The sequence below is a fragment of the Schistocerca nitens genome, chromosome 7, assembly GCF_023898315.1.
Source record: "Schistocerca nitens isolate TAMUIC-IGC-003100 chromosome 7, iqSchNite1.1, whole genome shotgun sequence".
Taxonomy (NCBI): domain Eukaryota; kingdom Metazoa; phylum Arthropoda; class Insecta; order Orthoptera; family Acrididae; genus Schistocerca; species Schistocerca nitens.
This window is the reverse complement of record NC_064620.1, coordinates 147,712,721-147,725,877: the sequence shown is the minus strand read 5'-3', so window position 1 is coordinate 147,725,877 and position 13,157 is coordinate 147,712,721. Positions and strand designations below refer to the sequence as shown.

At 42.6% G+C, this 13,157-nt stretch overlaps 1 protein-coding gene across 1 annotated transcript in view; it reads left to right on the top strand.

Annotated features, from left to right (window-relative positions):
• Positions 1-13,157, top strand: part of LOC126195288 (threonine-rich protein-like) — an 88,322-nt gene that overhangs the window by 18,368 nt on the left and 56,797 nt on the right. The window contains exon 2 of the mRNA XM_049933836.1: positions 8,463-8,603. Within this exon, the coding sequence (XP_049789793.1) occupies positions 8,463-8,603 (141 nt within the window). The remainder of the gene's footprint in view (positions 1-8,462; positions 8,604-13,157) is intronic.

Below are 13,157 nucleotides of genomic sequence, written 5' to 3'. Positions count from 1 at the left end.
AAGGCTTTCCTATTTTTAGTTAGATGGTAAAATAACGTCGAAAAAGCAGTTAAGTTAACCATTGGGAATTTTATTCTACTCACAAAACATTGTTTATAAATTGCACTATTGATAAAAGGAAATGTTTTAATACTGGATGGTAAAAACCAACTGCGTTCTACAAAAATGTGAACGAATATTCCCTGAATGGGTTTCCAAGTTCTACAATGGATCGAAGGATGACCTATGCCATATCACATCTATAATCTAGGTTTAAATTAAGTTTCACAAAAGAGAAAACTATCAAAATGGTCTACAGTGACCCTCAATTATCTTTAATTACTCATCTAACTTGTCGTAAATTACAGTGACTGATGTGGCTTCTCAATAACTATATAACAGAAAAATCATTGCGTTTCAGATTTTTACTTCAAGTGGCAAATGTGAACACCATGAGCTTTAATTGACGATCGACACTAGTATTACGCAAAAAGGGGGTGTAACAGATGAGACTTCTGCAGTTCTGAGTGAAGCTTTATGCACTGTTATTCGGCATCGCGTGCGTTCATTACCTTGTCGGTGTTCGTCAGGGGGCGGCGGGCAGCACAGCTCCGCTCACCTCGCCGTCTCGGAAGCAACTCTCTCCTAACTTCTCCATACTACAATTTTACCGAAGTTGGTTTAAAAAAACTATCTGGCTGTGTTTTCATCTGACCAATCAGGGTCTCAATGTTAACCTTAAGCTCCGCCTACAAAAATTCTGTCTATCCAATGAGAAACGTTATACTTTTCGTGGTGGGGCAATGTTTTTAAAGTTTGCAACGTAACAGAGACGCGAAAAAGTTTCACGCTAAAACTTGCAGCTGGTGTGGTCCTTTTAGTGTTATCGTAAGATCTATACTGTTCTTCTGGAGGTCTCTATCTTTTAACATGGGCTGGGGGGTGGTCCTGACGTAACAGAGACGCGAAAAAGTCTCACGCTAAAACTTGCGGCTGGGGTAGCTCTTTTTGTGTTATCGTAAGATCTATACTGTTCTTCTGGAGGGCTCTAGCTTTTAACATGGGCTGGGGGGTGGTCCTAGCGGTTAGCTGGCGACGTGGGTGTCCGTTCCTTATCGCCTTCTAGCTTAACACGGTTCTGCTCTCGGCTTCTGTTCTCGTTTCTCCGCTCGGAACTGCGTCTGTCTCACGGTGGGAAGGTATAACATGCATTTAGGCATTCTTGTGATAGTCTGTGGTATTCCATTTGCTCACTCGTTACTCGTATTACTTTGGTTAATTTAATGTCACGATTTATTCGGAGCTATGTGACATACTGCTGGATTTACTTATAATGTCAGGGTTTTCATGGAAGGTGTTGGATTTGCCTGACACCTTACAACCTTTCTGCTTTCTGGCCATTCCATTTCCAAATGAGTAACCTGGATTTTGTTGTTGAAAACCTCTAAATCTTCCTGCCTCGTTTACACGGTGATTATATCTCGGATCATAGTTACCACCGTAGTTTCTAGGACCAAATCCATTATTGTAATTCCACGGCCCACCAAAACCATAATTATTATTCGACCTCTTTGAATTTCCAAAACCATAGTTATTATTGTCATCCCATGGGCGATTACTATTCTTTCCAAAATGATTACCTCTTCCTACGTTATTATTGCCATTGTTATTATTATTAAAGCCTAGTCAGTTGCTATTATCCCCCCTACCGTTGTTTTCTCTCACTGTACATTGTTTCTTCGCGTCATCTTTACTGAAGATGAATTCAAGTTCTCTTAACATCCCTTTAAATGCTTGTATATTATCTCCTGCCCTACCAACCAATGACTGCTGGTAACGTAACGGTAACTTCATTGTGCACATACGTATCAGGTCCCCATCACTGTATGGATTATCTAAACACTGATTCTTTTTTGTCATTTCTTCGACAAATCTAGCTGGTTTCTTTTCTCCTGAATTTTCGAATAACTCTTTCCGTAACAATCCATACTTTATTCTATTTTGGGTTTCCGTGGACCAATATGGCTCCAAGAATGCGGATTTAAATTCCTCATATGATTGACAGTTTGCAGCTACTCTTTGCATGGTTTCCGCTATTGCGCCGTCCACATGCCCACAAATGAAGTCTAGTTTATGTCTAAGTGGCGAATGCTCTGGTAAACCGATCTGGAATTAATTTATGAATGTGCATGGGTGTAAGCCGTTCCCGCTTTCTTTGTACTGTTGGAATTTACTGACTGTCAAAAAGTGATCATTGTCAAATTTTTCTATTCCTCCATACGGCGTTAATGTTTTCACAACATTATCCGTTCCTTTCAACTGTGTCATGTTTTCTTGTTTTCGTTCTACCATATTTGGGTTCTAAGATGACAGACTTACGTCCCATCTAGCATCGTGTCTACGCAGTGGTGTACAGTTATCTAAACCATACCGTTCCTCGTGTATCGGACTGAAAGATTCGTTTAAATTTCCAGTAGCCGGCCGCGGTGGCCGAGCGGTTCTAGGCGCTTCAGTCCGGAACCGCGCGACTGCTACGGTCGCAGGTTCGAATCCTGCCTCGGACATGGATGTGTGTGATGTCCTTAGGTTAGTTGGGTTTAAGTAGTTCTAAGTTCTAGGGGACTGATGACCTCCGATGTTCAGTCCCATAGTGCTCAGAGCCATTTGAACCATTTTTTTTACATTTCCAGTAACTGGATCAGTGTTTTGTCTTCCTATTTGATTCATATTGACTCTCGGTCTATAACCTGTTGCACCATAACTTGGAAACTGAGAAAGTGCTCCATGTGTCGTCGCTACTTGCTCTGTTCTCGTGTCACTCGCGTACGTTCGGAGGGTAGGCTGCCGTTCTGTTGGAATGCGCGCGTTTACCGGTTCTCGCTCCATTGTCTGTTGTGACGGTGCATTACCTGCTTTGCTCACCTGTGTTAACTGTTCTCTTCCCATTTGCTTCTGTTTCGTTTCGGTAGTTATTGATGAAACCTCTTGTGGATATACGACTGGAATCTCAAGACTTTTTGTGTTTCCGCTACTGCTACCGAGGATTGCACAAGTGACTTGTTTACTTCTGGATTTCTGTCCATCACTATGTCGGATAATACTACAGATTCCGATGCCTCACTACTGATTTCTGTACGGTTCTCGATACACTGTTTCAGTTCTGTACGAAGCTGTTCACACTGTTTCTGATTTTTCGAGACGACGTTTTCAATGCGTGTATCGATCTTTTTAATGCGGCTCGCGTGACACTTTTTCTGACATTGAGCTCATTCACGATTTGTTGCGCCTTACCAGACGTCTTATGTACTAAATTATCAACTCTTTGATTAATAGTAGACACTGCATCCTGCACCTGGTCAACGTCAGAACGCATCTTTTTCTGGTCAGCCATTACCGATTGTATAAGCTCGCGCGGGTCTCTCGCCTCTCTCTGGATTTTAGTAAGCTGTTCATTAACTTCTGTTCGTAGTTTTTGCTGATCTTCGCGGATTTTTTCGAATTCAGCATAGGTTTCAAATTTGACACTATTTAAGCCAGCATTTGTCTTTGTTTTTAAATAGGCTAACCTTGCGTTTGTTTCAGTTTTTAAATCTGCTAACCCCGCATTTGTTTCAAAGTTTTAAGTATGCTAACCCTGCATTTGTTTCAAGTTTTAAGTCTGCTAACCCTGCATTTGTCTGCTTTACGACCATAGTGAGTTGCTTCAATATTGCGACCACACTATCTGACTCTTCGCCATCGTCACCTGTCACTATTTGATGTAAATTTTGCAGTTCGCGTCTTTCACGTGGCGTCTCAACGACTTCCGTACATAGTGCGGACGCACTTACACACATTCTTTCTGTTGGAAACTGTCCCGTATGATTTAGAATTACTATATTTGGTTCAACGTACTGAAGTTGCTCGTCCTCTGATTCTACTTCTGACCCTATAGATCCGTCAATTGTTTGTTTTTGTGCATTCTCAGACTGTGATACCAATCGCGAAACTACCACCATGCCCTCTGCACTATAACTACGTTCCGTTCCGTGACTCGCACTCGATACTTTTTGTTGCACATCAATCTCTATCCTGTCAAGATCTTCAGTTTTCCCCGTCTGTGATAATCTCTGTTCTTCCGGCATCTGCGATCGTCTTACTAACCTCTGTCTTTCTCGAACTGCACGAGCCTGAGCTCTCGTCACATCAAGTTATATTACACGTTTTCAAAATATCATAGAAAGTTTCTTAGACTATGTACACAGCATTAGCAATGCCGTTCTGTTTATAGAAATTCAAACCAACTCAAAAAGCCGTGAATAGCTTCACGTGCGACAGAAAGGTCATGGACAAGCTACTTTTACACCAACATAATCTTATTTATTACTGCAACTTTTCTACACTTTGGATCACACATTTACTGTATTCTGACCACTATACATACGCATACATTGGATAATATCATCACAGAAATAACAAAATAAAAGAGAACTTTTTTTCAATTAAAAATTTTAATTTCCCTTTCTAATTTGAGTAATTGCCATCCAGGCAGACCAACTGCCATCCTGGCAGGGTCGCCATTCTGTAAGGTTTTGAGGACAGAACAACAACTGTGTAAGCTGTAAATATTTTTGGTTTAATGTTGCAATCTTATCACAGAAATACACTCATTTACACAGTTTACAATGTGAAAATGTTACGACAGTTATCAAACGAACGCATCTCGTCCTCAGAAAGTGAAATGATCCTAAACACAACAATGGTAAATTTTAACTATAAGTTTCTGTACAAAATTATTCTTACGACTACGTCATGATGTTGGCCAGTACTACGATAAATCATCCGATTCTGATTCAACGTTCAGTACTATTTAGGATGACAATCAAGTCTACAGAGGATGGTTAGTTTTGTGACAAGTTGAGCAAAAGATTACCCAAGGTCTCTCGAGTTTACAGTGGACACAAGCTGGTGAACCAGCAATATCATGCCTCTGCTCGCGGTATTTACCTTAGTTGCGATGAGCTGTCGTCTGCATGGCTGCTCTCATCCTCTGAAATTCCTATAAAAACTAATAAGCCTTTGCTCATTTTTCCAGCAGAAACTCTCGCTATGTTTCTCATTATGCGAGAAAACATGCCCTCATCCCTAGTCTTGGAATATGGCGATTTGCATGTGCATGCCTGGAGCAGCATGCATATTAAAATGCCCTCTCAGTCCTCGCAAGAACAATTAACTAACTGGCTGGTTTATTTTTCCACAGTTGGAGCTCAACGATGCTACAGCTAATATCTAGATGAATGTCAGCTGCAGTGAACATAGTGTTCACACAAACTTCTCCTGTGTATCACACAGAGCGTTATGCGCCCCATTCTGCACTGGACGCCAGTTCAGAGAAGAGTCCAAGAAAAATTCACTCTTGTCTTTCTCGTAGCCGAACTGTCCTTCCACCTGGGTTCTTTCATTCTCCACGGCATAGCTTTTTTCGACCAATAGGAGCGTTCCTCTTATTCTGTGGAAACTCTGCCAATCGCAAGGGCCCTACCATTAAACTGCGTCGAAATCTCGGCACTTTACTTCTTACTAGTTCGTTTCCGCCGATCGGCCGTTTTGTGCCCACTCCAGATGCCTAAAAGTTACATTCGTACATCACATGTGTACCACTCGCTGTTCACGTGATCGACTGCGTCTCTGCTGTTGTTCGTATCCGTTTGGAATTACGAAATGCAGTTTTATAAAGCTTCTTTCTGTCCTGCTTCTGGTGACCCGTTACTTGCTCTCCAGTAAGCGTCACCTGCCCAGTCACTGACTCGCACCATGGTACGCCCCCTTAGAGGTTTTCGTGGTGCCTTCCGTGTTGCGGCCTCTGCTTCTTCCCACACCTGCTTCCACACAAAATGTTTTCTTTCGCTGCTTGTTTTACCTGCTTATTGACATGAATTGTATAGGAGCGGTGTGTTAATACCGTCGATTGAGTGTCATATCTTTTGCATTATATACTTACAGGCAAATCTGCTCATTACCACCGAAGTAAGTTTGGTGTCATATTCACCTTCCCGTTATGATGTGTAAAGTTCTCATGTAAGGTGCGAAATTGACCTTCATTTAATCTGCCACTTTACGGACTGTCCTGAACTTGAAAATATGAATATGAAATTTCTTGCAAAATGTCACATTTATTACTAACTTTAAATTTTTGGAGTGATGTTTCACTGAAAATTTTAAACTAATTATGGAATCTGGCATAAAAAGCTATTAAATAATACATATTTTGTCAAAATTATAAAATATGAGATAGATCAATAGTCAACAATATTTAGAAGAGATGGGCGTAAACGCACTCCTCCACTTCTCTGCCTCTCTGGTGCTGTGAGGATTAATACATGATATTTTGTGGCAGCGATATCTCGGGTGCTTGGCCTTTTGCAGATCTGAATCTGGTGGAGCTTTCCTTACAACTTCACAGCTACTACTGCTGTGCTAAAACATAATCTACGCCCATTTGTTCATATGTTACATATAACTCTGCCCCTCATACAAATTACACAAGCTCGAATAAAGCAACCTTTGAAGACATACAAATAGAGGGCGTTTCAAAGTGAATATAGCGATTACAAAGGGCTATAACTATTTATTGGATATCGAAACATCGATGCCAATTACAAGGAACGTAAAACAAAGTTCAAATTTTCGATTGTTGCCCAAGCGCAGTGAATCAGAAACCGGCGGATGCACTGTGATGTGTAAACGAATACGGCGGTTTGCATACACTGGCGCAGAATTTTTTTCCCTTACACGATTACCTTGGAGCTTTTATCTCTCTGCCCTAAATTGAGCTACTCTTCAGCCACTTTTCGTCCATTTTCTATCACCTTCGTGGGCCCGTGTTGGTGGATAACCCTACCCAGACGCACTGACATCACCATATATCTTCATCCTGTGAATTCCTCGATCATTACTAACAAATAAAGGAGCGGTGGTAGATCTTCTGTGATGGTCACTGCGCCTGTGCCCTGTGTGGGGGTGGTTGGGCTCCAGATTTGGTTTCTTTTAAAGGTATCTGGACACACATTGTAATGAGGATTTGACCACTAGGTGTACAAGGAGGCAAATCTGACAGTATAAAAAGGAGGGGAGGGAGTATTTTGTTGTAGGCAGTAACGTCAGAGTGAGTCAGTCAGGAGAGCTTAGTGAAATCGGATGTGGACTGGTCATTGGGCGCCACCTCAGTGACAAATCCATCAGGGAGGTTTTAATCATTCTTAAGCTGCCCAAGTCCACTGTTGTGGATGTGACTGCGAATTGGAAATACGAAGGAAAAACAACAGCCAAACCAAAACCAGGCGTACTGCACGTACTGACTGACAGCGACCAGTGAGCACTGTGAAGGGTGGTTGTAAGAAATCGGATGAAACCAGTGGGAGGAATCACTCGTGAGTTCCAGTGTGCTACCAGGAGTCCAGCTAGGACAGTGACTGGCCGGCCGAAGTGGCCGTGCGCTTAAAGGCGCTGCAGTCTGGAACCGCAAGACCGCTACGGTCGCAGGTTCGAATCCTGCCTCGGGCATGGATGTTTGTGATGTCCTTAGGTTAGTTAGGTTTAACTAGTTCTAAGTTATAGGGGACTAATAACCTCAGCAGTTGAGTCCCATAGTGCTCAGAGCCATTTTAGGACAGTGACTGTGTATTGGGAATTAAAAATAATGGCGTACAATGGTCGAGCAGGATCTCATAAGCCGCATGTTGCTAAGCAACGCTTGAGGTGGTCTAAAGAAGGAAAGCTGCCTGACATGGAATGACTGGAAACGAGTGATCTGTGGTGGTCGAAGCACGTTGTACCTTTTGACTATCTGATGGCAGGGTTTGAATTTGGAGAACATATGGAGAACATTACCTGCCATCATGTGTAGTGCCAACAGTGAAGTGTGGAGGAGGTTATGTTACAGTCTGGGGATATTTTTCGTGATTAGGTTGTGGCAACCTAATTGCACTTAAGAAAGCGCTAAATGTGGAAGGATATCAATCACAGTCAGCAGCATTGTGGTAGAGTGTATGGTAGAGGAACAGTTAGGAGTCAATGACTGTATCAGTATACGAGCACACTATCATAAAGCAGGGTGTGTGAGGCAGTGGTTTGAGGACAATAACATTCCTGAAATGGACTAGCCTGTCCAGAGTCCTGACGTGAACCCACTGGAACACTTTTGGGATCAGTTAGCGCATCGGCTTCACTCCAGACCCCAGCGTCAAACATCACTGCTTTCTCCAGTTTCGACTATTGAGGAAGAGTGAGGTGCCATTCCTCCACAAACATTCAGACACCTCACTGAAAGTGTCCCCAGCAGGATTCAAGACTTAATAAAGGCGAAGGTTGACACAGTCCTTATTAATGTCCACTGATAGGTGTCTGGATACTTTTGATCAGATATTGTATTCATTTTGAATTTCGCTATTTTGTTACAGTAATTGCTGCGTTTTAACTTGCCTGGCTGTGGGCCCGTGTTGCAGGTGACAGCGTCCCTGGTCGGCGCGTCGCCAGCCCAGAGGTCGCTGCGGGACTTTCTGCTGCAGCTGGGCCACGCGCTGCCGCTGGCAGACTCCCCGTGCAGCCAGGCCGGGGAGATTGTCTGTGCTACGGGCTGCTATGGGGTAAGGAGCAACTAAGCACCACATATCCTGCTGCTCACAGAACAAGTTTCTAGGTCGAGAATCTCTTTTCAGTCTTTCGTTTGCCTCAGAGTACACAAAGAGGATGGAAAAAAAGTTATTCTCCTCATGTATGCACTGATTTCATCAAATAGTTTTGTGACCAGTTTCACGTTATTGTACACTGTCTGTGCGAGTAACTTAATCCGTGGAAATACGGGATTTTGAGAACGATTACTCTGATTTCACGAGCCTATATCTCCCACATCAATGAAGATAAAAGCTTTGTAGTCCTGTGCGTAAGTTAAAATTTACCCAAAATACCTAGTTTAAAAAGAATCGATTTTGCAATATTGTATCTATGATATGCACACGTGTACAACCTTGGGGCACTGTTTTACAATTACGTTTACCTTTACCTTTTACAAATGATGTCACTGCTCTACAGGAGATGAGATGCGCTGTGCTGCAGAAAGATATCGTGGAGAAATGTGAAATTATTTTAAGTTTTCTCCAGCTAGCACTGAGCCAAGCAGAGACAGGCTGGCAAGCCGTGTCACAATCAGAATGACAAACAGGCAGAGAGCGGACACTGCAAATAGTGTAGCACACAGCCGAAGCTATTGGTACACCTTGCACGAGCAAGAAATCTGAATCATCAGTTCAGCAACGTGACCTCACTGAAGAGGGAACATAACGTCGTTCTGACAGCACAGAAAGGTGCCACAACAACGAGTAAATTTTACACAAGAACGCCTATCAGTCCACTGACATGGCGGAAAAGTACTAAGGTGAAGCACTGAAAGAGAAAGTTGTGACACTGAGGTGCAGTGAAGAACGCCGATGAGATGGGAAGAATAGGCCATATTCACTCGTCCCCAATAAGACGTAATGGCAGTGGCTCAGACGGGTTGCTACAAGTTCTTGGACTTCCAAGTTCTTTTCCTGTTCAGTTATACGAAGTCAGCCACCCTGCGGAGCCTGTCATGTGCTGCCTACCATCCACCTGATGACGTCTACCTTGGAGACTGCGGCCTGCCTTGTCTTCTGAACTTGGCTGCTGTGAGGTGCCGACGTCTCGTCTACTGATGTGAAGACTTGGAGTCTTCTACTACCGGCTTGCTGAGAGCCAAAGTGATGGTGTCTGTCACACCGTCAACCTGTCTCTGTACTGCCGAGGTGTGGTAGCTGCTGCTGCCCTTCAACTTGCATCTGTGAGCATAGGCTGTGCATGTCTAATGGAGAGGCCATGCTGAAATCCTGGACCAACACCTTTGTCCCATGCAGAGCTGGTGGAAGTTTACTGCAATACCCACTAGTGTGCCCTAGTAACAGGGAGTTGATGACTTCATGAACACCACCATCAGACAAGCTATGACTGCTGCCTGTTCAACCAGCTACCTGCATGACATCGCACCTGCTATGTGAGCTGTCATAGCCAAGCAGATGGCACCGGGAAGACAGGCAATGCGTCATGTTCGAAGCCTGAGTGATGTGTCCACTGTCTCACCACTGTCGCAAAGATTATTCAACTGTAAAACCTAAACTAATATATGTATTATTTGCTAACGTCATTTTTAGTACACAGAGTGCCTGATTGGCCTTCACGCTGTGCTTCGTCATCCTGCAACTGTAAGAGTCCCAGTAACAGGCTTTGTAGTCAGTGAATTGTTGCACAAGTGGAACAGTTATACAGAGTCACCATGTGGCACAACATACTGTATTTGAACGTGGGTGATCTGGTTTGGTAATGAGAAGCAATGCGTTCTTTTATATTGTTCGCATTTGTGCACCCACAGTGCAAATTGCAAGAGCTAAGGTGAAGGATGATAAGTAAAATTAAACAGGAGATTAACATGACTCTGCCAGTATGCAGATATTAATTCTAATTTATATGTGTGGGAAGATACTGCACCTAGATTATTTTTATAATTGAAATACAGCAGTTCATTAATAACTTCTATAATATTTACGATGCAAAAGCAATCAAGCGCTCGAATTATATATTTCAGTAGTGTGAACGTATTGATCTACTCACACGTTTCACATCTAAATTAATTAATCCGTGTGAAACTTCTTAACTGAGCTTTAATAAAAATCTACATGTAATTTAATACAAGACACATACAAGTGATCAGTTTGGTTTAGAATATTAGATCGCAGCTCATTCAAATTTGTGATATCATTTAAGTAAAAAAAAGTTGTGAATGAGGCTGGCGAAAGTACAAAGTTATTAAGCGATGTAGATGCAGCGTATTCCCGTGGAGGAACACTCTTAAAAGGTCATGGCCATCTTACAGCTTAGTATGATGTTGAAGAGGCAAGATCTATACTGATATGAGTGGTGATCCAGCCACGCACGGTTTCAGTGATAGAGTTCTTTTGCTTTGTCAGTCGTGACACTTAGAAATATTTTGTGTGAGTTTTTTGAAACTTAGAATTTTGTTACAACAGTCTGGGAAGTGGTCAAGTTGAGTCAAATGATGTCTGAGAACTTAAGAACGATGTATTTTCAGCGGGGACAGCCATTAGCCAATGGAAAAGCAGACAGTAACGGAACACTACGGGAGTCAAGTGGTGACTGGGACCGTTTCGAGTGAAGGACTCAAGGAATCGATTTTGGACACTTCCACGTGAGTTCTGAAACGAGGCAGACCTGCCTGTGGTAACGAGTGGTATTCGATGGTGGAGGCGTTTGGTTCTGGGTGGTGAATGGCCGCTAACATACTTTAACTTCTTAAGGGACTTTATACTTGGAGAGGTCTGAAAGTGCTCCTGTATAGGACTCTAACTTTTTCCAATTGTGTCACGGAACTGAGGACAGACAGAATACGAGTTACTGTTCTTTGTATCATGTGTGATAATTTGTAAATCGTCTTGTTAAACACTGAACCGTTCTGAGATGGTGTATATTTCGTGTATTGTGATTACGAAATGGACTTAGTTATCGTGTATCTTTGGCGACTGTTGGAGCATTTTGCTACCAGACTCGTAACGCTCTCAATGTAACTTTTCTACTTTTAATAAGGGTATTTTCTGTCTATATTTTAATTGTATATCATAGGACCACTTCCCATTTATTTGAGATGTCATTTTTCATCATAATTCTCTATCGCCTACATCAATTGCAGACGTTAGAATAGAGCCCTTGGTATTAAATCATTCATGTAACTTTCATTTTGTATTTCTGTGTGTTTTATCAACTCGCAATTGTAACCAGTGCGTAGACTATTTGACTCCAGCAAATTAGTTGAGGGGCATGAAAGCAGACGTGAGCGGCTCGACCCTACGACCGTATCGAGCTATTCTTTTTAAACTGAGCCGTACCTATACCAAGTTCTTAAAGTACGAGTAACCACATGTAAAGACGAAACTGGTTTAGTCGTATGGGATGCTGTTTGGAAGAGCAGCAAAACTAGCAGTAACTCTTAGGTACCGTCGCATGAGATTCGTGTTTGCTCTGAACCATGTATTTTCACAGGATTATATCATGGCTCGCTTTCGATTTCACTCAAACTACGTGATGTATTTAGATTCCGATTAACCTATAGTTGCCGTTCCATTACGTATCTATTTTTTAAATTGTGGACATGTTCGGCTTTGAGTGTCACCTCCTCATTAGTCTGTTTGATTACTATATCACAGTCGAATTCATTAGTTTACCTTATTTAAAAAAAGCAAAGAATAATTAGACGAAGACTGTATATCATCCCCGAAACAGACAGCGAGGAGCCATTATTGTCTCAGCCGTCAGGCATAAATACGGAGATATCACACTAGTGGATGCGCAAGTACCAACAGGAGGTAGTGAAGAGGACGAGGAGAATGATTCTTATCAAGAGTCAGAGAGAAGTAGCTATCGTTTAATTTCTGTTCACTGTTTTATTGTTATCGGCGCAGGGAAATACTGTAGTTGTTAGGGGCCACGCAACGTATATCGCTCACTGTCTGGTTGGAGTCCAAACAGCGAGCAACGAAATCTGCGCTCGACATCTAGGAAGACAACCAGCCACACACACACAGTCACAGACAGACAGACACACACACACACACACACACACACACACACACTTTTTTTTAGACTGAACGAAATACACTACTGGCCATTAAAATTGCTACACCAAGAAGAAATGCAGATGATAAACGGGTATTCATTGGACAAATATATTATACTAGAACTGACATGTGATTACATTTTCACGCAATTTGGGTGCATAGATCCGGAGAAATCAGTACCCAGAACAACCAGTTCTGGCCGTAATAACGGCATTGATACGCCTGGGCATTGCGTCCAACGGAGCTTGGATGGCGTGTACAGGTACAGCTGCCCATGCACCTTCAACACGATACCACAGTTCATCAAGAGTAGAGACTGGCGTATTGTGACGAGCCAGTTGCTCGGCCACCATTGAACAGACGTTTTCAATTGGTGAGAGATATGGAGAATGTGCTGGCCAGGGCAGCAGTCGAACATTTTCTGAATCCAGAAAGGCCCGTACAGGACCTGCAACATGCGGTCGTGCATTATCCTGCTGAAATGTAGGGTTTCGCATGGAT